This window comes from Chlorocebus sabaeus, chromosome 1 (assembly GCF_047675955.1).
Source record: "Chlorocebus sabaeus isolate Y175 chromosome 1, mChlSab1.0.hap1, whole genome shotgun sequence".
Classification (NCBI taxonomy): domain Eukaryota; kingdom Metazoa; phylum Chordata; class Mammalia; order Primates; family Cercopithecidae; genus Chlorocebus; species Chlorocebus sabaeus.
The window spans coordinates 52,078,148-52,105,417 of NC_132904.1; the positions used below are offsets into that span (position 1 = coordinate 52,078,148).

At 43.8% G+C, this 27,270-nt stretch overlaps 1 protein-coding gene across 6 annotated transcripts in view; it reads right to left on the reverse strand.

Annotated features, from left to right (window-relative positions):
* TEAD1 (TEA domain transcription factor 1) overlaps window positions 1-27,270 on the reverse strand; it is a 272,153-nt gene that overhangs the window by 172,422 nt on the left and 72,461 nt on the right. For all 6 annotated transcript variants that reach the window (XM_008006492.3, XM_073018192.1, XM_008006509.3 and 3 more), the window contains exon 2: window positions 8,724-8,979. In XM_008006492.3, the coding sequence (XP_008004683.1) occupies window positions 8,724-8,979 (256 nt within the window). The remainder of the gene's footprint in view (window positions 1-8,723; window positions 8,980-27,270) is intronic.

The window sequence follows — 27,270 nt, forward strand, 5'->3', positions numbered from 1 at the left end:
GGGCAACCTGGGTCCTGTGGTGTTGGAGCTGTTCTGTATTCTGATTGTGGTGATGGAGACATGAACCTGCACAAGACTAACACACAACAAGTAGTGTATACAACTTAGTACACACATACAAACGAGTTCAAGTAAAACTGGGAAAATCTGAGTCATATCACTGGGTTGTATCGATGCCAATATACCACTTGTTGTGACATTACACTCCAGTTTTGCAAAATGTAACCATCTTGAGGGGAAATGGGCAACATGCATAAAGGATTCCTTTGTGTATTATTTCTCATAATTGCATGTGAATCTACAATATCTCAATAAAAATTTTAAATAAAAAAAAGAAAGTAATACTCTCCAACTTCTCTTGGGCCTTTCACTCCTGAGTAGTTCTTTTACTCATCCCTGTCTGTCAATGATAACATCTATACTACATTTGCTCTACTTTTCAAAAGCCCACAATAACCTTCATCTGAGAAAAGCAATGAGGCCCCCTCTCGGCCCTCCCACCATCCTTTTCCATTCTGCATCAGAGGAAAAGAGGCTCCTTTCCCTTTAAAGTCCCTTCTGGGTTTTGCTCTATCAAAAACATCCTCAACTCGTAAATTCTTCTCCCCAACTAACCAAATGGCCAAGCGTCTCCCCTGTCCTAGAATAAGTCTTCTCTTAATTTGTTCTGTCCTTCAGGATATCATGTCTCCTTCCGTGCATGGTCAAACTCTCTGAAGACCGGGTCATGGTAATGTTCCCTCTCTGTAGAAAGGTAACATAAACTGAAAAACAAAACTAGCCTCATTCATTTCCTGCACCAAAACCTCATAAGGACTGCTTCAAATGTTAGCCTCATTCTCTGCTCACTTGTTTCTTTTATCAACTCTAAAAATGTGGGCCTGTCTTCTTGGACCCAGACTGCAGCTAGCCCAGCAGCTCTCAAACCTGGCTGATCACCCAAATGACCCAGGGAGCATTTAGAAATACAGTTTCCCAGGCCATACTCCCAGATATTCTTAGTCAGTAGTTGTTTTGTCTTTTAAGCTCTTTGAGTGTTTCTGTTGATAGTGAGGCTTGGGAACCACTAATCTGTCTTCTCTTTTCTGAAAAAGGCAATCACTTTACTCTCCCAGTGCTACAGACATTCCATTTAAAATCCATGCCAGTTTTGCCCTTGATAAATTGTGAGCCTGGGCATCACAGGCCATTATCACATCACTTCTCTGATGATGAGACTCCAAACTAACCCTGCAACTTCAATCTGACTGAGCTCTAAGCAGGAATTTCCAACTCCTTACAGATCATCTCCATCTGAATGGTCACCCAGTACATCAAGCATATGACAAAACTTAACTCCTCATTCCTCTCCTCTCTACAAACCTGCTTCTCCTGCCTCCACTCCCCATCTCACTTAACAGTACCACCATCCTCCCCATGACCCAGAAGTGGAACCTGAAAACAAACTCCTCCTTCTTTTTCACAAATCGCATCCCATCAGCCAGTTCTGTTGGTTTTATCTCTGAAACTCCTTCCTCCCACCAGCACTGCCTGCATTCTAGTGCAGGCCTCATATTCTCCTATCAGACTACTGTAATAGCCATCTAACTTGTCTTCACGCCTTCAGACCTCGTTTTGTCAAACACAGGCTGAGACACGTCATCTCCCCTGAAAAAAATGTAATGGCTTCCATCTGCCCCCAGGATGAGTGCCAGGCACCTTGGCGTGGCACTCGGACCCACAACGACACAACGCTGGCTCCTGTACTCCTCTCCCAGGAGATATTTTCATTTCTAAGCACATCAGGGCTGTGCCCTTCCAGGCCTCCATGCCTTTATCGCATGTTCCTTCAGCCAGAATGCCCTTCCCATCTCCTTTTCCCAACAAGGGCAAGTCTGAACCTGTCTTCAGAACTTGCCTGAAGTTATATGCAACAGTCCTGAAACTACATACAAATACGTGATTTTTCTTGGGGAAAGGATCCATAGCTTTCTACAGAATCTCCAAGGGATCTATAATCCAAAATAAGTTTAAAAACCGCTTCGTGATTTTTTTCCCAAAGTTCAAAGTTAGCTAAGTCTGTCTCATGCTTTCTTTCATTCTCAAACATATGCAAGTGCATTCCCCCATTATAAATAATCACACTTTGTGCTGCTCCAGCGGGCATATCTCTAGTACAGAATATACTTCCTTCCATATCAATACTAGAGTCATTTGTATTGACTGGCTTAGTTGTCAACGTCAGCTCCACAGCTTATTTACTATGTGACCTCAAGCAAATAACTTGAGCTTGCTGGACCTCACTTTCCTCAGCAGCAAAATGGGCATAATTACAGTACCTATATTATTGGGTTGTTTTTGAGGAATAATCAAGATAGCACATCCTATAACAATGGGAAAGTGCCTGGTACGTTAACTGCTCACACAAGTCAGCTTTTTAAGTTATTTTCTGTCTGTTGTCCCCACCACACTCAAAGTACACTGCTGGCCCTCAATAAATGATTTATAAATCCACATCTTCCTGAATCCCAGGGCTCATCACTGTCACAGCAAAGCTGTTGGAAAGCATAACTTGGTAATACTTTCACATTCTTTTCTTTCTACCTCCCTTATGACCAATTCTTAAGCCATCTTTAATTAGCTATTTTGTACCCGGATTGCACAAGAGCTCACACCTTGTGCATACACCTTTACATACCCCCCACACATTAAGCTTCCCAATCAAAATGCTGATGACGCTGGCCCTGCTATTCTCAAAGGAACCAAACTATTTCAAAAATTCCCCATTACTACTCTATCTGTTCTGAGTATTCCAGAATTAACCCTTGCTCTGCTATTGTCCATATTTTGTGCAGAAATCCTTTCTATCTCTTCAACTAACATTTGCCAACACACAAAAAACAGGGGTTCTTCTTTCTCAATCTAAGATCATTAAATAAACATCTTCCTCTTTTTTTCCTTCTTTCTCTCTTTCTAGCCAGTTCCTCCCACAGGAGAGGCCCTCAGGGCTTACAGGCTTAATCACCTACATTCTCTGTTTGAGCCATAAATTCATCTCCCATAAGTATTTATTCAGCAAACATTACTGACACCTTCTATATTCCAGGCCTTGAAATACATCCTGTGATCGGTGGGGTCCCGGCTTTGGGAGCTTCTAGCCTGTTCTACCACATAGCTGTTTGTTTCATACTTGTAACCAATTAACTTGAAATAACACCCTGAATCAGAGGTCCAAAAGAGGAAATCAAAGATGCCACATGATATTCAGATGGATCACCGAGAAGAACACTTTCCCAAGGCCTGGAGACCCTCCAGAGCTGGGAGTCTGGCCATTTCCACACCAGGGCTCTGGGGTCTCCACTGACAAAGCCTACCTCCCGGATCCTCAAAGAGCTGTTGTGAGAACATAATATCTTGTAAAAGGATCATTCTGCAATTTTTTGACCAGTCCTCTGCATCCAGAGGAGTGTAGTGACCACAGATTTCAGTCTCTTTGCTGTACTAATCAAGACATACTCTCACTTGCTTGCACGCACTCTCATTCTGACATCCCCTTGTCAGTTCTGCCACTAACTCATTTAAAAAGCCCCCTTTCCTCTTCTGACTTCTGCTCCTATGAGGTAAAGAAAGAAGAAATCCTAAGTCCTATGCTATCCTGGTGGGCAGGGCACAGGTCAGCAGCGGGGGAGGACTGACTAGAGACACCCTCCCCCTCATCTTCGCTGGTCCTCACAATTTAGGTCTCTGGGGCTGACCAGTAGTCCTGGTATCCCAGTAAGAAAGGGTCCTTCCTTGAAGCTGACCTAAGCAAGGATCCTGAAGACATCTGCTTGCAAAAGGAGAAAGTCAATAGTGGCCGGGAAGATGTCTGGAAGCAACAGCTCTGCCCAGACTGCTTGTAGGATCCTAGGGCACTAGAACCTTCCAGACATCCTCCTGGCCACTACCGAGGCCAGCCTTGTGATCTGGGATCCTCTCCGTTATGTTATTTGAGATGATTTCTTCCTGCCAGCATCAGGCCAGGTGCCCTGGACCTTGGTAGCCAAGAATAGGCTTCAAAAGGCTAAGTGGAAGGTGACCATCTTCAAAGGGCTCTCAGACTTCTCAGAAAGTTTTGGCACACAGTCCTGACCTCAGGTCAGTTTCCTGCAAATGAACTTGAGATAGCTCCATGAGGGAAGGAACCATGTCTGTCTGGTTCACCACAGTATCACTGACAACCCCTAGCACAGGGCTGGAATACATCTGCCCTGGTGCTCAATACTGATTGACTGGATTTATGTATAACTGTCTCTACCAAGGAAGGAACAAATGCTCAGTAGAAAGAGTCCAAGATGTAGAGTCAGACAGCCCTGAATTTGAAACCTGCTAGCTACACCATTTACATCGGCCATGTGCAAGCCACTTTACCCCTCTCAGACTCAGCTTCCTGTCTATGTGAGGATAATACCAGCTTCAAAGCATTGTTAAGAGCATTAGACAGAATTGTATGTGAAGCCTTTAGCACAGTGCTTGGGAGACAGCACTTCTTTGTTTTCAGTTCACAAGCACTTACATACCTCTCACTATATGCTAGATACAGTTCAAACACTGCAGGGGGTGGTGGTGTTCCAGGTAACAATTAGTTCATTTAATTCTTCTAACAATCCTACACAGTAAGATCTATGTAATCCTCTTTTTCAGTTGAGGAAATTGAGACAGAGAAGTAAGGTAACTCGATCAAAGCCTGATATCTAGAAGTGCAGGGCCAGGATTCATATTATTTATAGACTCCAGACTGTTAAGTGCTATACTTCTCTGCCTCTACAGCAAGCAACAAGTGAAGGTTAGTTCCTGTCCCTGCCCTATTTGATTATGGGGTATATCTGACTGGGGTTCTCAGTGCAAAGGAAACATATTCAGGTGTTCCTGTGGTTTGCTATTTATTTTGTTTTGTTTTAAACTACGGCCTGCTCCTCTGAAATCCGATTTTGGATAAGTTTGTTGATAAAGAACTTCTCTCTCATCTTGTCCTCTTGCTATCTCCTCTCCCATGATCTACCAGGAAAAGAGACACACACAGCTATGTAAAAACAAAAAATGAAAAAGACAAGCACAGAGAAAGAGAGAGCCCAAGAGAATGAGCACACACACCCTTAGGAACCAGGTCTAAGGACGTCTCATACCCCTTCTAGTAATCCATAAAAACGACTGCCTACACATAAGGGTGCCCACAGCAGAAGCCACCTATCCACATGGAGCCCAAACACATAAAGTTTCAGCTCCCCAAAGACTAAGTTAGCAGAAAGTGAATGAAGCCATCTCTTCCAGTGGCCAAAACCTCACCATAAAGAGAGTTTTCCTTTTATCTCCTTTCTAAGACTGCATTTGCCCTACTGCCAACCACGAAGGAAATTTCATTACCAAAATAAATCACTTGACCTTGCTTCTCCAATGGCTCAGGATTAGTGACATCACAAAACAATCAACAAATGCTCTGAAATATTGGAATAACCCTTTCAAGTAAAAAACACTTGGTATTTCACTAAAAGACTAAATCATTTTTATTTTACTGCACGGAAATCAAAAATGCTTTAAATGCTTTCATTTTCAAAATCCTAAGAGAGCCGGGCGCGGTGGCTCAAGCCTGTAATCCCAGCACTTTGGGAGGCCGAGATGGGCGGATCGCGAGGTCAGGAGATCAAGACCATCCTGGCTAACACGGTGAAACCCCGTCTCTACTAAAAAATACGAAAAACTAGCCGGGCGAGGTGGCGGGCGCCTGTAGTCCCAGCTACTCGGGAGGCTGAGGCAGGAGAATGGCGTAAACCCGGGAGGCGGAGCTTGCAGTGAGCCGAGATCGCGCCACTGCACTCCAGCCTGGGGCACAGAGTGAGACTCCGTCTCAAAAAAAAAAAAAAAAAAAAAAAATCCTAAGAGAAAAATCTTTAAGGCCTTAAGAAACCCTGACTCCTGGTCTGGTTTTTGTCCCAATTCATGTATGGTAAGATGGGGAATAGGCCAAAAGTCCAGGACAGTACTCTGGCCCCATACTACTCATATGATTCAATTCTCGAGTGGCTGGGGCCTCACCGTGAAGGCTCCCAAGTCAACTTTCTCTCATCCTCCAACTCACAGGCAGGTCAGAGGCAGCTCCCAAGCAGTTCTTCTTAAGGGGTTCAGTCTCCACCACCAATAGCCCCATTAACCACCATGGTTCCCTTCCAAGGTAGTAGTAGAAGCAAAGCTCCTCATGTTGACCAGACACACAGAGTTCAGGGCGGATGTTTCCTCCCCAAGGAAGCTGCCTGGAGGTGTGGGTGGCTGCAGCACAGTGCAGCCAATGCATCTTCTGAGCCCCAATTAGGATACACACTCCCCCAGGCTGTATACTCCACTTGCTGAAAAATCCACAACCAGTAAGTCTGTTCTTTCCAAATGAGTTAAAATTCCTAATGCTGCTTGCTCAAAAGGAATGTCCCATTTTAAATCAGGTTAGCCACCAACACAGTCACTAAATGTGCTGCTGAGTTAAGGTGAAAAGAATCCATACATCAAAACCATGCACACTCAGGAAGCACTCAGAATTTAAGTTATGCTGGGTACTCAAGACAGGCTAGGCTCCCAAGGAGCACCATATGGGTCAAAACTGACCCTCTTGCTCAGTGACAAGAAACAAAACCATGGCATCACAAAATGCAAGAGTCCAAAGGACCCACGGACATCATCAACTACTTTACCATCTTATTTTACACAGGAGAAAACTGAGACCAAGACCAAGGGTAAAATGTTCAAGTTCACTGTTGATACAACTACTCACATCCAAAGCTTCTCTTTGTTCTTCCTAGCCTGCTGCCTCTGAGACCCAATTACCAACAAGAGCTCTTATACAATTATTTTCACATAAAAATATTTTTATAATTGAATTATAGGCAAATTGGTTAAATCCACCAGGGCTGTTGTCTATAAAGTAAAATCTCAATGGAGAACAAAACAAAACTGGAGTTGACAAAAGTTAACATGGGGCTCTCAGCTCTAAAACCTTATTCCTGAAAGGACAGGACCTTTCCCAGTATTTCCTGTGGGAAATGAAGTACAGTAGTTATGCCCAACTGGGATTTCTAATACTATGCCTTTGTTTGAAATTGAAACAATTTTTGGGTAAGCAAATGAGAGTTGTACAAGGTCCCAAAGTTACCCTTTACTACCCATAATAATTCATCTTCAAAGAAGCTTCAAAGATTCAAATGCTTTTCTCTGCCTTTAAGAAAGGGAGGAGCTACATTTTCAGGTATGAAAACAAGACCACAAAGCAAATAGCCAGGCTGAGGAAGAAGAGACCAGGAAAGATCCAGACATACAGAAAATCTAGGGCCCTGAAACTCTCTTCCCATAGTAGCATTTCACCAGCTACGAAGAGGCTTCCCTGGCTACAAAGGATATTATGGGAACATAAAACAAATGCTGAAGGCTTGGGTCTCCTTCTCCCCTGTGTGTGACAGGCTGAGACTCCAATGCTGCAGAAAGCAAAATTTTCCTTGTTTCCATTACATCATCCAAGTTGGAGAGGAGGAGGGCAGGGCGGGGGCACAGCTGGTGGCAGCTGCACCACCATCTGCTTTCTCCTTAGCAGTGTGCGCTGGTTGAAGCCACAGTCTCCTACAGCTCCTGATAGAGGAAGTGCAGTATTAAAGGTACAACATCCTATTATGAAAAAGACTTCAAATTGTTTAGAAATAATCACTCCCATGATAAGTTAACAACTTCAGGTAGACTACTGAGCCAGTTCTCTTTGAGTTTAGGTTATTTGTGTTTGCATCTTTTTAGACTCAGCTACAGTGCGAACTCTGTCAACTCAACGTGCTCAATTAGACAATCAGAATGTTCAAGCAGCCACACCTGCCATCTGCTTCCCAAAAGGTAAGCAGCCAAAAAGTACAGGTTTGCAGCTGGAAGCATTTATGGAAGGAAGTTAGGGGGTGCCCAAACCCAGCAGGCAAGACCCAGACCGGCAGGTGGATCCTTACTGCTGCCCTTGGCATCCCGAGCCAACTAGTCAACAGGTCTCTCTCTCCTGAGCGCTCTTTGTGTTTCCTTCAGAATGCCCTTCAAGGCAACCCCCAAAGCAGGGGAGATGGTGAGAGTGACAGGGGTGCTAATGCCTTGCCTGATCATTCAACTGTAAACTGGCAGCAAAGCAGCAAATTGGTGGTTCAGAGGCTGATCAAGCCCATGCACATGCTTTCTCTGGCCTGTACAGAGTTGCTTTAAAAAAAATGCTGGCTTTTTAAAGAGTAGACTTCATATAAGCATCTAGAGTGCTGGCTCTTCTTCAAGGAGGTTGGGGGGCAATCAAAGGATTCGGCAGCACCAGGCCCCCATTCCTAGTCGCATCAGTTATCTAGAGGTAAGCGGCAGTGCTTCCTTGTGATCTGGTCTGCGTTCCAAAGACCTCCCCCCCACCATCTGGTGTCTGTACATGCCACTGCAACTATTTATGCTCCTGCCTGGACCCCTAGAGCTTCTGACGTAATGCTGCTACACATGTAGAAGAAGAAGAAAAGCCCAGGGGGTGATTTCCCAAAGGTCCTTTATTGACTCTCCTTTTTCGTTGAGGGTTAGTCCTTTTGGATGACCCACTAAAATTCTACAAATATCATTCAACCCCATACAATGAATGGCTCTTGCTGGAAGACCAGCTACAATCTAACCCCTACCACAACAGCAGGTTGTAGTATTTCAAAGGAGTGTTCCAGGCCACTTACCATACATTTTGCCTTCGTCTGATAAGATGATTTTTCTCCTCCCACATGGCGGATAGATAGCCAGGGCCTCCTGAAAGCTTTGCTCAATGTCAGGGCTCCAGACCCCTTCTGCATCATTGTCAATTGGCTTATCTGCAGAGTCACTCATCCTTTCCATGTTTTCGGCAGGGCTCTCGCTGCCGCTCCAGCTGCTGGGCTCAATTTTGGCGGTGGGATTTTCCAAGCCGAAGCCTGGAGCCTTTTCAAGAAAATAAACCTAGAAGAGAAAACAAAAAACAGTGTAAGGATGTGGTAACCACAAACATAATGCTCTTGCTAGCTCTAGTGCAAGTTCTTCAGTCACCAGCTTTTTTTATTTCATTTTATTATTTCAGTCGTTTTGGGGGTACAGGTAGTTTTGTGTTACATGGTTAAGTTCTTTAGTGGTGATTTCTGAGATTTTGGTTCAGTCACCAGCTTTGCTTGGAGAACTCCTAGTGAAGAATACGGAATTTTGAGATCCAAGTGGCTTTATTATCTAAGTATCATGTTAAGCACCCACACGGAAATGCAACAGTGGGCAGAAGCTGGATAATCTTCACAGACAAGAGGAAATTTATATGGAAGAATAGTACTCACTCGGAGTTCCAAGTTTGCAGTGATTCATACAAAAACCATTTACTGAGTGCCCACTATCTACCGGGGCACTATGCTAAATGATCATCAAATCTCCAAAGCAGAACAAGTTATTTATAAGAAAATAAAGTTTTTAAAATGTCCACTTCACCATGGCAACTGGCATTATAACTTGGAAACTGTTAGTTTCACTATCCCAATATGAGATCATCAAGATACAAGATGGTGGCAGGATCAAGGAGGGAAAGAGGAAGATTATTTTGGTATCACACATACTCATTCTGACGAGACAGCAACGCCGACTGATCTGGACCTATGTCATTTATCTCTGAGGCTTTTACCTTGTAGAATCAGGCCACTTTGCCTCTCTCAGCTCCTAGACTGTAACCTTGAAGCAGGGACCAAGCTGTCCCCAGTCCTGACTTCCCTGCAACATCTATCACAAGTGCCTAGCACATCTATGGAAATATTCTCTATTGACGTGGAGCACTCCCTGTCGTAGCCTATGCTGAATTCCTGATCACATGAAAACTGTGGGGGAGTATTTCATTTCTTTTTCTGTAGCACTGAAGATTATAGTACCAAAAAGAAAACCTCCCAAAGATCTATTCCCCTCAAAGTATGCATATAACCTATGGTCATAAAGGGATAAGCTTTCCAAACAAATGTCAAACTGGCCTAACACCAATGTGAAAATGATCTAATCCAATACTCCCTACTGTCTGGCACACTAACATATCAATATTCCTTTGTTGAAAAGGCACAGGATCATTCATTGAAAGGCCTTCCAAAATTGGGGGAGAAAGGCTTGATCGAAAAGAGGAGGCCGAGGGCCTGAGTAGGGAGGGCTTCATGTGGCCACAGTTCCCCCCCTTCTCGCCCCATCAAGTCCAGGCAGTACTGCATACGGACACCCAGGAGGGAAGCAGGTGCTGGTGGTCCCACCTGGCACCAGGGACTGCTCCCTGTTCCAGGGCCGTTCCCTGACAGCAAGCAACCTGTCTTCTTCCCCGCTCTCTCCCAACTGTATCCTGTGCCCCTGTCCTCCCCAACCTGTGTATATCAACAGATGCTAGGTGCAGAAACCCTGAGGCACATGAATATTATACAATTAATGGTATAACTATAACTAGTGGGCACTTTTGGCTTCTTCCCTTACAGCTTTGTAGACTTGGCAGCACCTGGATTAAACACACACACACACACACACACACACACACACTCACACACACACAAAACCCTCTGGTTGTCTGCCTTTAAATGCTGCTACTGAGCCATCATTCAAAGAACTTGCCAGCAAAATATTTACTACCTCTTACCAATATATGTACATTTACACAGGACTTTCAAAATTGCCAAATGTGAAGGTATAAATTATGCCACAAGAAAGCATTTTGTGATTGACCTCCGGATGAACCTGACGATGCCTGCAGTGTGGGCCTTTTGAATTCAAACTATTACCATTTTTGTTAGGATCCAAGAGTCTTATAAAATTCAAACTGAACTATACTCTAGAGTCTGTTCTAGCTCCAAAGTAGTTTATTAAATAAATTATGAGAATAAGAAGGAATTCTTTGAGCAGTAGCTAGCCCACCTTCTTCCTCTCCACCCTACCCGCCAAAAAACAAACAAACAAAAAGACAAAAACAGACCAAAACAACACACACGTACAAAACCACAGGCCAGTCCTTGAGCTCTGGGCAGTTCACAACAGTATGAATTTACTCCAAGGAGCCGCACTTTAAGATAAATAATAGGTATGCCCAGTGCTCAGTCAGGATGGCAGGGAATGGGACCCAGGGGATAGGTGAAGGGACTGAGGGACCTTCAATTGCCTAAAAAGAACATTCTCATATAACTGTAAGCCCCAGAGTCTCCAGACCAAAACATACCAACTACACCCATTCAGTGCTTGAAGTCCCCTCAAAATCTACTCAGCTGGTCACAGTCTACCCTTGAACACCACCAACAGCAGGGAACGCATTACCTTCTCAGTACTACCCCACTTCATACTGACAAGTTGAAATTCTTCCATTTATCAGGCGAAAAGTTATCTCCTGGTTAACATCTACACATCCATTCCTTGAGAGTATACCCCATCCTTCAGGGGAGCAAATCTCTCCTAAGACACCCATTTAGGTATGACAGGAGCAGCCCCCAGGATCCTAATTGTCTTCCAGACTAGAAACCATCATCCCTCTGCCCACCACATGAATGCATTTTATGGCCCCCAATAAATGGCACTCAGAGGTGGACTTACTTTCCATTAAACTTCTAAGCTCATGCCCCTCAGAGGTTGCCCCTGAATCCTGTCTTTTGTGTAACTGGTGTCAGAGCTAAAAGCAGGAGTTTATATTTATTCCTATTAAATTCTATCATTTTTAGCCTCAGCCCACAGCCCAAAGATGGGAAGATTCTTCTGATTCATAACTGCACACTTAGTGTCCTAAGACACTAAACAATCTCTGAAGAGCTGTCTGTCACATGGGAAGGATGTAGATCCACTGTGGGGAAGTTCCAAAGAACATTCTGACTCAACATAAGAAAAAAATTTCTGCTACTTGAACTGCTCCACAAGGGGCAGGCTGTTCTAGCTGACAGGCAGCAGAGTCTTGCAGACAACATCTTCTAATTACTTCTGTAGGTATGAATCACAAGTTCCTGGTTATTTGGGGGAATGCAGTATTAACTAGCATTAATTGATCTATCTACTTAGTAAGTACAGCCAGTTTTAAATGCTCACATATTTTTATTCATTTACTGCAAAGGAAAAGACCCTCTGTGTCCAGGTCTTGCAATTTTTGGTCAACTAGAGTTTAGCAGGATGGAATTACCTAATCTAGCAATGGGCCAGGACACTGCCCCAGAAACTACCAGATACACAATCCACAGAGTTATACAGGTCTTTGGTTTTACAACCCCATAGTAAGATGAAGACTTGACTTATGGGCAGAGAATTTCCTATCACAACACTGGGGCTGGCTGAGAAAAGCTCCCCATACTGGATACCAAAATAACTACCCTGGCACTCCATCTCTCAGGTTCCTTCCAGTCCAGTCCAAACTCCACCTTATCCTGGAAACTGGCCTTGTATCTACAGACTCTGAGAGTATCAACCACACTTTAGGAGAACCCTAAAAATGTGTGGAATTGGCTAATTGCCATGCAATCTACCACGATTCTCAATCTATAGCAACAAGCAACTGATTATAATCAACATTAAAATCTAAACGAGTGAATTATGCACACAATGTCTGTACCTGCAGAGCTGATATCTTTACCTCCCCATACATAAAAATCCTTTAAGTGAAGGAGTCAGCTTTCACTAAATTCAGTAAATAAAGAACACAGTATTGGGGCAAGAGGTGGGAGAGGAAGGGAAGGGAGTTTATGAAAACTCCAACAGATCTGGGTTCCAAACCTATTCGCCCTCAAGCCATGGAGCTTAAACTACCGCAACTACTGTTGTGCCAACCTAATAACACTGTCAGAAGCTCAGGTTTTCATCTGTTAAATACAGATAACAAAATCCATCCCAATACAGAAAAATGATTAAGGGATGGAGGGACTCTATTCCACAGGGTTGCCATAAAGATAGTAAGATCATGAGTGAAGGCGCTCTGTCATCTATAAAACCATGAACAGACATTCGCTTATGTCCAAGTCCATCCTCTCTAGACAATGTTGTGTACCTTGTGATGGATGGTGAAGAAATGAGAGAGCTTCCTCTAACGGTTCACTTTGGGAAATTGATTTACAAAGGATCTCTTCTTCAAGGTCTTCAAATGACTGCATAGAAAATGTAAATTGGTAACAACACCTTTATTTCTAACACTCTTCTAAATCTGAATTTATTCACGGGTTCAACAGCTTTCAGATTCTTACGGGCAGTGTGGTTCAGGGTAGTAACCCTTTCCACAGAATGCCTTCAAGGAAAGAGAAGAGAAAAGTCTTGTTTGTTGGAATTTTTTTTTTTTTTTTTTTGAGATGGAGTCTCACTCTATTGCCCAGGCTAGAGTGCAGTGGCACAATCTCAGCTCACTGCAACCTCCTCCTCCTGCGTTCAAGCACTTCTCCTGCCTCAGCCTCCCAAGTAGCTGGGATTACAGGTGTGCACCACCGCGCTCAGCTAATTTTTGTCTTTTTTAGTAGAGACAGGGTTTCACCATGTTGGCCAGGCTGGTCTCGAACTCCCGACCTCATGATCCGCCCGCCTCGGACTCCCAAAGTGCTGGGATTACAGGCGTGAGCCACCGCGCCCAGCTGGAAATACTTTTAAAAATATGTAGCCCCCATGTGCCTCAGTTTCCATCATAAACACTTTTCTGAAGATCCTTTATTCCTTAAATTTTTCCCAAATGCACTCTAATAAACTCCAAAAACAAACTCTTACTACTATCCAAATATCCTGGTAACTGCCACAACAACCACATTCCCTAAATGGGTAATCCCTTCATCATAACCTACTGAGGCTTCAAAAAGAGTAACATGAGTACAGTGGAGATACCACATGTGCATTCAACCAATACACATTTTATTATAAAAGCCTGGGGGATGACCAGGATAAGACGGTCCAATGCAGGTGCTCTGACACCAACTCTATCCAAACAAGCGATGAGATAGGACCCAGGAATTTGCTGCTCCCTTGATCTTAATTCCTGTGGGTCTCTCATAATGTCAGTTTCTCACCCATCTTCAGATTACTTAAAGGCTCTTAAGTAAAAGGGTTGATTTTAACCAATCCTCATAATTAATGAAATGCCACTGAACACAAGGATCACCAAAAAAAAAAAATCTATATGGCTTGCTTTTGCCAGTGTCTCAATATTCTATGAGGCCACAGGAAAACAGCTGGGATGAAGTTAGGGCTCTGTCCCCCTGAGTAACCCAGGACCACACAGCACCTGTAGCTCCAGTATGCCTCAGTTTCCACCATTAACCCTGGAGGAAACCAACTTATTCATTCATCACCATGTGATCCCACAGACTTTACCTATAACAGAACTTGGTAAGTTGGGACCTGTAATCCCAGCACTTTGGGAGGCTGAGGCGGGTGGAGTCAGGAGTTTGAGACCAGCCTGGTCAACATAGTGAAACCTTGTCTCTATTAAAAAAAAACAGCTGGGTGCGGTGGCTCACGCCTATAATCCCAGCATTTTGGGAGGCCAAGGCGGGCAGATCACAAGGTTAGGAGATCAAGACCATCCTGGCTAACATGATGAAACCCATCTCTACTAAAAATACAAAAACAAAATTAGCCGGGCACGGTGGCAGGCGCTTGTAGTCCCAGCTACTCGGGAGGCCGAGGTAGGAGAATGGCGTGAACTCAGGAGGTGGAGCTTGCAGTGAGCTGAGATTGCGCCACTGCACTCCAGCCTGGGCACAAAGCGAGACTTCATCACAAAAAAAAAAGTAAAAAAAAAAAAAACTTAGTGAGTCAGTTTGTCATTGCTCCTCCCACTTGCACCCCAGTGTCCCTCCCTGAGGGCCGAGACTATATAACATTTACAGTGTCCCTAGCGCCAGTACCATACCTGACATATAAATAGTCAATGAAAGAAAGAATGACCTCCGGGCGCGGCAGTTCACACCTGTAATCCCTAGCACTTTGGGAGGCCGAAGTGGGCAGATCACCTGAGGTCAGGAGTTCAAGACCAGCCTGGCCAACATAGTGAAACTCCGTCTCTACTAAAAATACAAAAATTAGTCAGGCATGGTGGCAGGCGCCTGTAATCCCAGTTACTTGGGAGGCTGAGGCAGGAGATTCGCTTGAACTCGGGAGGCAGAGATAGCAGTGAACCGAGATCGGGCCACTGCCCTCTAGCCTGAGTGACAGAGCAAGACTCTGAATCAAAAAAAAAAAAAAAAAGAAAAGAGGAGAGGGGAGGAGAGGGAGAGGGAGAGGGAGAGGGAGAGGGAGAGGGAGAAGGAGAGGGAGAGAAAAGAAAAGAAAAAAGAAAAGAGAAAAGAAAAGAAAAGAAAAGAAAAGAAAAAAGAAAGGAAAAGAAAAGGCAAAGCAACAACCAGACGACACAAATATTCTTTGATAACAACATGACTGAGTGTATCACCCAAAGTTTCCACAAGAAAAGGAAGTGTTTCAGCTACTTTCACATTCCTGACTCTGGCCAAGGTTCCAATGAGTAGTAAGAGACCCAGAGGAAATCGCCAAATTAGGAGGACACAAGGAGACAGACTTTAAGCCAGGCACAGTGTAAACAACGAAGAGTTGGCTGGCTGATCCAATTTCTTAATCACAATTATTGGCAACTAATAGTCCTTCTGTGTTAGAGGGACAAGTAAGATTTGGGTCCTTTAAGAGGTAATCTTTTATCATGAGCAAATCTCATTTTGAGGAGAATGGTAATTTTTGAGATAATATATAATTTCGCCTTCTCCATTTCTCTTTCCCTTTTGATGACTGGAGAAGAAAATTACCAAAAGGTGACAGCTACAGGGAAAGAGATAAGGGAGGCAGAGTGGCCAGGGTGTAAAAACCAGAAGCCAGGGAGGTGGCCAAGGAAGAAATTCAAAAAGGTGACAAATGGTAAAGCAAATCTGAGTGAGCAGGAAAGCAAAGGGCAGCACCCAGACAGTGGTAACGGGATGAGCACTAAGAGAAAAGATTTCTCACAGCCCAGGAGGAGAGAGAAGTCAGTACAAGTGAGGACCACTTCAGGGTTTCTAGAAAGAGAATCACATGGTTGGAATATTTATAGTAGACAACTCAACCAAACACTTGATGGTCCGAAGGTCACTGTAATCTTAGTCAAAGTCCAAATTTCTCTCATAGGAGAAAAGCTGCCCTCCAACAAAAAGACTGGGGGTAAAAATGGTGCTTTACTTCCAAAGTGAACTGGTACCTCAAATCCAAGTTCAGCCTTCTCCCAGAACTAGGTATCAGGCACAATGCCAGCAGTTTCTGCCTGGAGGATCTTATTTAATTGCTGCACTTCCCCCTTCAGTATTATCCCCACCTTGTGAGGTTCAGAGACCTAAATAAATTGTCCGAAGTCCTATGCTTCACAGAGATTGAATCTAGGAGTAATTTTCCAGACAGAATGCACATTCTGTGGGAATATCAGACACACTGTACCCTCACTAGACAGCAGGATGTAGGCAGTGCTGAATTCTTAGCTCTGTCCATGAGTGACATCATCAAGGACAGTCTAATTAATTCCTAATGAATAGTGATGATCCTGACTCACTGCTCTGGGCAGCTGAGAGGAATGTCAGACACTAATAATGGTTAATTGCTTTTGCATATGTAAAGTGGGTTGTGTTATTATTTTCCTACCATTTAAGACACTAGCCAACCTTGCTAACAAGTGGCCTGAGGAAAATATAGGTGAAGATCGGCAGCCTGGATTTTGTAGGCAATCACAAAAGAGACGGAAGCACAGAAAGTATGTCATTGTCAGAGACAGGGCAGAATTCTCAGGGAATGGGAATGCTGATGCTGAGAACTGAGGCAACATCTGCCACGACGACAGTAGCAGCCAGTGAGCCTTGGTGCCAATGCCAACAGGTTCCCTCTAATTTCAGCAGGGAGGAGTGGATAATTACTCCTTCTCGTTTTCCAAAATCACTTCCGTGTCAACAGAATCCCATCAACAAGCCAATATCTCTTCACCAAGCCCCAATGCTGAGCATCCCATTAGAGGACTTAGCATTACCCTCCTGAGAATCCCTGATTAATTCTCCGCTCCATCAGCCCTAAGTACTTGCCCAGGTGACAGCTCAAGAAAAGCTCTGATTGATTTCATGCTATGCAGTTCTGATGGGACCACTCTGCATTACCAGCCTTTAGGGTAATCGCCCACCCCATCCCCTTAATGAATCTGTTAGCCATTGAGAACAGAAATCCTGCCCCTTCCTTTCTCCCGTCACTACCACCAGTCAAGCTGATCATTGTTGTTCTTCATCAGCAGACTCCTTCAAAAGGACAAGGCCACAGCCCCAATTTCAGGCAGTCTATCCTATCTGACCATTCCAAAGCAAAGACCTGATACGAAGACAGTACATGCGCAAAGTGAGCGTGAGCCAGAGGACATGACTCGGAGCCCAAGTCGCTCTCACCCTGGGAACTGGACAACTTAACCTCGGGAAACACAGTTCAAACCCAGAAACAGAAGCTTCTTTCCTGTTTTAAGAGAGCAAACATCCCATCTGTTAGCAGTAAGGAGCTGTCAGTATTTCAAAAGGAAAACTCGTAAGCCTTTTCCCAGGAGTAACAGTCAAAAAAAATCTTAAGACTAACTCCCCAATTCCAGTACGCCTGCAGAGTGAACATACACTTGGGGTAGACTAACCAACCGTAAAGCTTACTAAAAATAAAGAAAACACCAGGAAAACAATACTCCTTAGCCACTAACCTATGGATCACATCACTTTCTCAGTCGGTAAGATTCACCATCCGATTATTATAGCTCAGTATTTTAAATGACAATGAGCATAAAGTAAAAATCAAAAGCAGAAGTAAAAAGACATCAACATACAAGATAAAATGTAAGTATATACACCATTTCAAGAAGTCCCCTCAGCTGCATGACTGATGGAATGCCTAGAAATGGGTCCTACGCCATTAGAAATGGCTCCCCAAGAGGCAAGTCTATGGGTAAATGCCTGGGGAGTCATCCCTGCTTACTAAAGGCCAGGCAAGACTCACCCAATGTTACACAGTCTGTTGACAGCCAACTTAAATGGTATGTTGGCACTAGCCTCACTCCAAGTCCCAGCAGCAACCGGCCCAGATGTGACCCCCCTGGCTGATTCAGAATTCTAATTGTGCCGCATCAGAAATGGCCCTCCCTACTTTGCATGCAAAAATAGTCCAGGGCCTTCTCCACCAGCTTCTATGACTTTGGATGCTTCTCTCATTCTGGCCATGCCCTATCTATCCTAAATTATTGAGACAGGCATTCTGGGGGTTGGGAAGAGAAGCAATAGGGAAATCCACACTTCATTCCTGATTGAGTCATAAGCCAATCAACAAGGAAAATCTGAATCAAGATGGCATTTTCAAGAGCTGAACTGCGAAGGCCAAGCCCTGCTCTGGTCCTTCAACCACAGCTCCTGACATTCCATGCTCTCAAGATCTAATGGATCCAAGTGGATCTCATCAGCACTCACATCAGGATCCAAAATCTAGGCTCTAACATGCCCAAAAGGAAAAAACTCTTTCCTGTCAACCAAAGAAACCAAAACCACAATTCATCACACTGTTTTCCTTCCCATCCTCTAGACTATCAGAAATCAGGCTGTCACTTTCTCTTGTGTGGGTGTCAGATCTGGTCTATCTGCCTTTACCCATTTCTAATGGATTTGAGCATACAGATCCTCATAGCATACCCAAATCATACATGGATATTTCTAAGTCCCAAAACACGATCATAAAACTCCTCTGGGGCAGAGGCAGAGCCTGTGTGACCTCTACAACCTAGGACCGTGTCAAATAACATTTAGATGCTGGATAAAAGTGAGACAACATAAAACAACAAATAAAACGAACCTGCTTTAATAAATGCAGCTCTTGTGCAATCCTGAAGAACAAAACCAAAGTTGAATAACTTAAACTGCCCAATACGAAACCTCAATGCAAAGCTTGGTCATTAATAGTATAGTACTGGCACAAAGATAAAGAAAATAACCCAAGGGCTCAGAATACAGAGTCTAGAAACAAACTCATACACATATGTTCATTTGATTTGTAACAAAAGTGACACTGCATTACCCTGAGTAAAGAAATTTTTTTCCAAATAAATGAGCAAGGTTGATTGATATCCATACAAAAAAAAATTAAAATTGACACCACCACACACAAGAGTTTACAATCCATCTGAAATAGACTTTAGATCTGAAAGTAAAGACCAATAAAGAATTTAGAAGAAAACTTAGCAGATTACCTACAGGGCCATAAAGCAGTCAAGGATCACTTTAAAGGAACACAAAAGCACTAATCAGGAGGGAAAAACATGATAAACTAGACCATATCACAACTCAGAACTCATTTTCCTGAAAGAACCATTAAGAAAATCAAAGCACACCACAAAGTAGATACTTGCAATACATTTATTCAACAGACACTCATATCCTTCATCCTACAGTGAACTCCAAAAAATAAGAAATCAGACAACCCAATAGAAAAAAAAGGAAACAGCTAATGTTACGAAACCTAAACAAATGGCCCATAAACATAAAGCAATGTAATACATCTATCCAGCCACTAGAAGAACTAAAATAAAGAGACTAATACTAAGGGTTTTCAAGGATATGGAGTAAATGGAACTCTCAAAGAACTGGTGAGAGCGTAAATTGGTACAATCATTCTGGAAAATTCTTTGGTAATATCTACATACCAAAACTGATTATATGCATACCTTCTGACTCAGCAATGCCAAATCCCAGGTACAGATGCTAAAGAAATGCAGGCTTATGTTCACCAAAAGATGGGTATAGGAATGTTTATATTTTCGTTGTTTGTAACAGTCAGAACAGAAACAGCCACATTTTTATTAACAATAGGACATATAAACTATAGCATAATCAGGCTGGGCGCTGTGGAATACATCTGCAATCCCAGCATTTTGGGAGGCCGAGGCGGGCGGGTTGCTTGAGCACAGGAGTTGAGAGCAGCCTGGGCAACACAGTGAGACCCCATCTCTACAATAAAAATACAAAAAATTAGCTGGGTGTTGGTGGCACATGCCTGTAGTCCCAGCTACCCCAGAGGCTGAAGTAGGAGGATCACCTGAGCCCAGGCAGTCAAGCTGCAGTGAGCTGTGATCACACCACTGCACTCTGGCCTGGGAGAGACACACCTTGTCTTAAAAAAAAAACAAAAAACTGTAGCATATTCATAAAATAGAACCGTATACAGCTGCACTGTCCAACGCAGTAGGCACTAGACACATTTGTGAATTTAAATGTAAATTAATAAGATTAAAAATTCAGTTGTCCAGTCACACTACCCGTATCTCACGAGCTCAATATTTTCAAGTGGCTAATGGCTACTGTGTCATACAGCACAGCCAAAAATCATTTCACAGCCACAGAAAGTTCTATGGGACAGCAATGAGAATATAAATAAATGACAACTACAAGTAACAACATGGGTGAATTGTACCAATGCAATATTGAGAAAAAAAATAGATACAAACAAATATATACTACACTGTCTCCCTCCATTCATACCAAATTCAAACACTAACAAAATTCAGCTATGTTATTAGAAGTCAGGGTAGTAACCACCCTTTAGGGTTGGGAGTACTGACTGGAAGGCAGCATGGGGAGACTTAGGAGGTTCTCGTCACGTCAGTGCAGATCGCAGATCAATGGCTCTGGATGTCAATACATTCAAATGGAAAAACACCAGGGACTCAATATTGATGATGTGTGTGCCCTTTTCTGTAAGTTAGACTTCAATAAAAATTATTTTAAAAAGTAAAATAAAGAAATGAAAAAACCAAACTGCCCTGTTTCAGTGCCTTTCTGATTCCACAGTTACTTTAGAGAAAGATTATTCCAGGAGCCCTGAAAACATTTGCTTTTATTGAATTATGCTTTGATGTGCTGCCATCAGCATATGAAGGGTTATTAGAAGAAACAGCCTATGGGATTTGTCTCTAGATTGACTGCAAGGATGTGGAAGATGCTGCTCATCATGTCACACAGACTGATCTTTACAAAGATCCCAAAGGAAAGTTCTAAGGCAAACAAAATGCAATGTGTTTTTTAGCTCGTGGTCAAGCCATTGGCCTTTCCTTTACTCACTAGCCGCCAAAGTGCACTGAGCCACACTGGCAGGCCCCTTGGAGAGCGCTCAGAGGTGGTTTTGGTCAGCAAGTTTGGTTTCATCCCTAAGTCCACTTTCAGTCTTCACCTCTATCCTCTTCTTTTTCTCCCTTCTTTCTCCCACCTTCTATTTATGCTACTTTACAGTCTTACATACTGCCTTAAAACGATTCTGAAACATGATGGAAAAACATGTTTTTCATAAACATGAAAGGGAAAGTTTCTGTTTTCTAATTATCTGTTTTAATTTAATGTGGTAAAGCATTTACTGAAAGCCCCTCCCACCTCTGTCTCTTCACCCATATGTGCCAAGCACTGGATATGGAGATAAAGATACCACATTCCCTGTCCTCAACAAGCACCCTCTCCGGCAGGGAGACAAATAAGTACATATACCTGCAAGACTTCAAGCCCCTCCACTGGGAAACCTGACCTGACCTTTCCCCACTCCTCTGTGTTCCTACAGGTAGCATCTTTGCCAGCCAGTACAAATGAACTGAACTCACTCACCGTATAGGAATGATGTGTCTCTCACCTTAGAGGGCTTGTGAGATCTTTAAGGGTTAGGCCTGTGCCTTTTGTCGTTTTTCTTTTTTTTTTTTTGGAGTCAGGTTGGAGTACATACAGTGGCATAATCACAGCTCACTGCAGCCTCAGGCTCCAGGGCTCAAGCCATCCTCCTGCCTCAGCCTCGCAAGTAGTTGAGATTACAGGCACATGCTACCATGCCCAGCTAATTATTTTGGTTTTTTGTAAAGACAGGGCTTCACTATGTTGCCCAGGCTCGTTTCAAACTCCGGGCCTCAAGCGATTCTCCTGCCTCAGCTTCCCAAAGTGCTGGGACTACAGGCGTGAACCACCTCACCCAGTCTAGTCATTTTTCTATGTTTGGCATTCAGCAGAATGCCTAGCACATGGCAACTGCTCCCCAAAAAAGAAGACTGAATGGTTGCCGGAAATAGTGAGTCAATGGGTGTACACATGAACGAACAGGTGAATAAATATGTCACCTGATGCAATGGAGGAATCAACAGACTGCTGTTGGAGGAGTTTATTCTGTCTCTCGGATCAATGAATTTCTCGAGGGGTGGCATTTACGCTGGTCTGAAAGGCTGAACCGGACTCATAGGCCAAGTATTAGTGGAGGAGATGTGGAGAAGAGAAAGCCAAGCGAGAAAGTAGAAAGGCTAGAGCAGAGGCTGAAAATGTAAGCTGAGCCAATCACAGGGGGCCTCACAGGCCATGACGGAAGGTGGACTGTTTCATACAAAAAGCAGGAAAACACCAGAAACACCAGGAGTGTGTGAGTAACTCCTGAAGATGTACGTGTGTGTATATCTGTCTACTTGGGAAGATAAAGGGTGAAGAACAGAGAATGTTATATATCTGGAATCAGCATTTTTAAATCAAAAGTATTTTCAGTATGGTCCAAGGCCAGAACAGTTCTCTAGATAAACGGAAATATTACAATGTGACGTCTCCCTTAAGTGTTCCAAGTTTATAAAGGTGTGTTTGTTTAAACAACCCAGAGCCATGGGATTAACTCTGCTCAGTACCTGATCACTCAGCCCTTCTAATGAATGTTCACCAGACTTTGTCTTCAAGCACTCAACATACTCCCCTCGTCCCTAAAGAGAGGCTGTGAGCTGACAGCAGGGTCACACTCAAGCCCAGCATGGGAACCAGGCTGCTCGCTTACACAGAGACACACGTCTGCATTTGGCCAATGTGCAAACACCAACTAATGCCGACACGAGCTAATGCATGAATTTAACCCAAAATACGCAACACTGCTGGCTCACAAATGTCAACTGGGTCCCCAATGATCAACCAACACAAGCAAGTCCCCACCCTTCAAACGAGAAATACAATCTGCCATTTAATGATGACACAGTGATGGCGCAGCTGCAAAACAGGTCTCACATTGAGAGATGCAAATACAGGGGCCAATTAAAGCCCCACCCGCACCCCATCCCAATCCTCAAAATGTAAACCTGGTCCTTGTTTTACATCCAGTTCAAGTTCAGCAAGAGAAAGAATCTTGGCACTTTAGTTGAAGACTGGCTGAGGCAGGATAAGTGAGTAACTACTGTTCCCCCCTCAGACAGGCCACTCATTCAAATGAACAAATATTACTAGAGCACCTGCTGTGGGCACAACACCAGCTCTGAGCCGTTCACAAGCACTGCAAGGGCATTCAGTGGGGGCAAGCAAGATGCCCAGCCCAAGAGAGGTGCGGACGGAAAGTCTGATGCGCTCACGTCTGACATCAGGCCTGCCTTCTCCTGCCTTCACTTCTCCATGGCCCAGGGTGCTGTGAGCCCTCTCCAGCCAGCAGTCTCCTCCCGCTCCCCTCTGACAAACCCCAGCAAATGAGTCCGCTGAATTCAGTAAAATATGCAAAGGCCACATCTTCATTCAATCCACATTTTCTAAGGCTCCCCAGCATACATGCACAGTTTCTTTAGGGAAAAAGGTGGGCAGGGTGTCCAGTGGGAGAGGGGGAGTATTATATTTCCTTCCAAGACTACATCCTTCTACAGATTCTGTTAACCCTGGCAGAGGAACAAGATGAGCTCTCAGCCCCTTAGATTTAATTAAAATGTAATCCATTTCCGATTACACCTACAAATGGCCACTAAAGCCTTCCTTCCCGGGGAGACTTCCAGGTGCAGATTCCCTCTCAGTCCAACTGCCTAATGGTGACTTTAGGTAGGGGATGTGACTTCAGAGGCCAAAAGTCCCCCACAGGCAAAGCAAACCAGTGCAAATCCTCATATATACACACACACACACACACACACACACAGTTCTGGCACACTGGGCCCTGACACCTTCAACGCCACATTGCTGATTAAGGATCTATCTGTAAAAGTCCCCATGAAAATCCAAAAGAACTCCCAAGTCCTGGGAGAAATAACCCAATCCCACAGCCTCCTCTCAGAGATGATGTTTCTCAGGTAAACTGGCTGGAGCAGCACCCAAAGGGAGGGCCATTATCCTAGGTTCCCCTCCTCCCCTCCTGACCTAAATGATCACCAAGAACGTCCACTTGACCCCCAGTCCCCCAGCCTCTCCCGGATCCCCTCTGCTCCTCTCTACCCCACTACTTTGCTCCTGTCTCAAGGAAAGGACCGCACCATTTCTGCCTCAGCACTCTGCCAGAGCTGAGCTGTCCCCCACCTCCCCACACTCTCACCACTGCCAACAACCTGGTCCCCAAGCCTGGTTATACAGGATGATATAGGTGGCTTCTTAAACATAGAGATTCCCAGCTTTATGCCAGAAAGACTGAATCAGAATCCCAGGAGACACATTTTTAGCAAGTCTCTCCTACGCTATCCTGCAGTCAGAAAGGTTTTCCTAAAATGCAAATAGGACTTTTATCATATACTCACCTGAAGTCATTCAGCAGATCCCCACTCACTCAGGACTCAACTGCATTAGGAGACCCCTGGCCTTTCATACCTGTTCTCAGCCTGCTCCTCCAGCCACCCATCCAGGACCCCAACATTCTAGCTACACGTGCACTCCAAGATGCTCGGACACAGCCGACCACCTACTCCACTCCTTCCGGTGCCTGGGGCTCTCCTAATACCTGACAGATTGTTGGAACTCACAAAACTTTTGCTAATAATATCCTTGGTAGGTACCTCTAAGAATTGCAGGGATTAGACCAGGCACGGTGGCTCATGCCTGTAATCCCAGCACTTTGGGAGGCAGAGGTGGGTGGATCACCTGAGGTCAGGAGTTCGAGACCAGCCCAGCCAATATGGTGAAACTTCATCACTACTAAGAATACAAAAATTAGCCGGGCGTGGTGGCAGGCACCTGTAGTCCCAGCTACTTGGGAGGCTGAAGCAGGAGAATCACTTGAACCCAGGAGGTGGAGGTTGCAGTGAGCCAAGATCGTGCCACTGCACTCCAGCCTGGGCAACAGAGCAAGACTACGTCTCAAAAAAAAAAAAGAGAATTGCAGGGATCACCTTGGACATCTGGAGAATCCATATGGCAGAGTAGTTATATATACTAATATATACTAATAGGCCAGGCATGGTGGCTCACGCCTGTAATAAGGTGGAGTTGCAATGAGCCAAGATTGTGCCACTGCACTCCAGCCTGGATGACACAGCAAGACTCTGTCTCAAAAAACAAAAAAAAATTTTTTAATTAAAAAATAATAATTAATAATTACTGCTTATATATCTACCTTCTTCCCTGCTATACTGCAAATTTTCAAAGGCAGGTACTATTTCCCATTCAATTCTGTACCCCACTCCAGCCCCCTAGCCCAGCTCAACAAATAACCATTTGCTTTATTTTAACCTAAAATGTTAATACAATTTTGATGATTCTTAAGAAATTCACCCTTGTCTAAGGAATTACAAGGACGGCCTCAGGCATACCTTAGACTAGAACCACAGAGTGAGATAAAAGAGATTCACTGGCCTCAAAATCTTCCTCAGGTTTCCAAACACCCTGACTACCTGGTCTGTAGCCTCAACAACCAACTCCACCTTGCTTTAACCTCAGGCAGGGCCTGCCACCTGCTGAGCCCCACAATCTGAGGTCTTCACTGGTGACCCTGCAGCCCCCTGGTCTGTGGCATCCCGGCCCCTGCTGCAGCCTGCCCACAGCCCTCAGCCCAGCCTGCTTCAGCAGCAGCTCATCCTGGGAGAATGCAGCCTGGCTCTCAGCCAGCTCACCTCCCACAGGGACCAGGGGGCTGCCCTGGGCCCAAAGTGTCAGGTTACCACAAAAATAACAGTGGGCCTGCCTAAACCACGCATGCGGGCCAAGTGTAGGAGGGAAGTGTCCCAGAGGTGAGAAAGAGAAGCTCAGGAGAAGAAAAAAAAAGGAAGACCTTTGAACATGTGTCAAAGAGGACTTGGTTTTTAAGAAATGAACATTAAATTCATAACTACACTCAATATCGCCATTACAGCCTCTTCAGTAACTCATTTAGTATCTGATCAAGGTAACATATTTATATTATACTTAACTCTGAATGTGCTTTTAAACATATTATTTTAGGACAAGACGGGGATGAAGTTTTCTTTAGTTTGCTTATTTAATACCATTTATAAAAGTCAGATTTGGGTCAATGAAGGTTTAAACAAGTATTCCCACTCAACAAATTCCTAATATTACTCAGCTTTAATTTTCTCAAAACTAAATCCAAACATGTCGAAGCTAATTAGGTTTATTGTAGAAGAGGTAGGACTTCAAGGGGAGGGAAAAGGCTATTAAAAAGCATTTATTCATTATTTTTTCTTCTTCCCTAAAATGAAATCAAAGTTCACTCCCGTGCTACTCTCGTGCAAGAATGCTGCTGGCTTGATGTGGTCTGGCCCAGCCTGGATATTTCAAATAAAGTTAACTTCAATCACTATAGGGAGTTAGAAAGGTATTGATTCTCCATCCATTGTTCTTTCATCTTGGTTTACTCCACACACAATGTCTCTTTAATTTGCTCCTAGCAACTGTTTTATGAGTGGGTGGGTATAGGCCCAGCTACAAGAAAAGATGCACTTCTTTAAGTCAGGCAGGTAAGCCTCAAGACCAGGCTCTCCACTGGGTGGAATGGGTTTCCCATTGTAATCCCGTATGTGCAAAAGAAGCTATGAATGCCTTGGCAGGAGAAGACAGAGCCAACTCTAATAGGCACATTTAGATTCCCAACCTGAAGGTGGTGAAAGGTAGACGGACAAAAAAATTCTAAGCAGAAATATATGGGCTAAGTTTTTTGAAAAAACAATTAATTTTGATGGGGAAAAGGTTCTCAATTGTCACATTATTTTGTAGATACTGATTTATGTTTCATTTTACAATATCAGGGCTGCACGTATTATAAGACACAGTCATATTCCGAACAAGACTCTATTGCAAACAGTCAAAAAAAAAAAAAAAACACTTAAAATCACAATTTTAGAGGCAGCCAGACCAGCAGTTGACATGCAAACAGGCAACGATTCTGTGTTTTTAAATTTTTTTTAGCTTTTCAGAAATAGCCCTCTCCCAATCAAATCAATCAAAAATTTCATAGAAGAACCTATCACCAATGGAGTCTGAGTACTGAAAAGTTAAAAGAATGCCAAATAAGTAGTGAAATTCACTGTAGTTTCATTCTGTCTTTAAA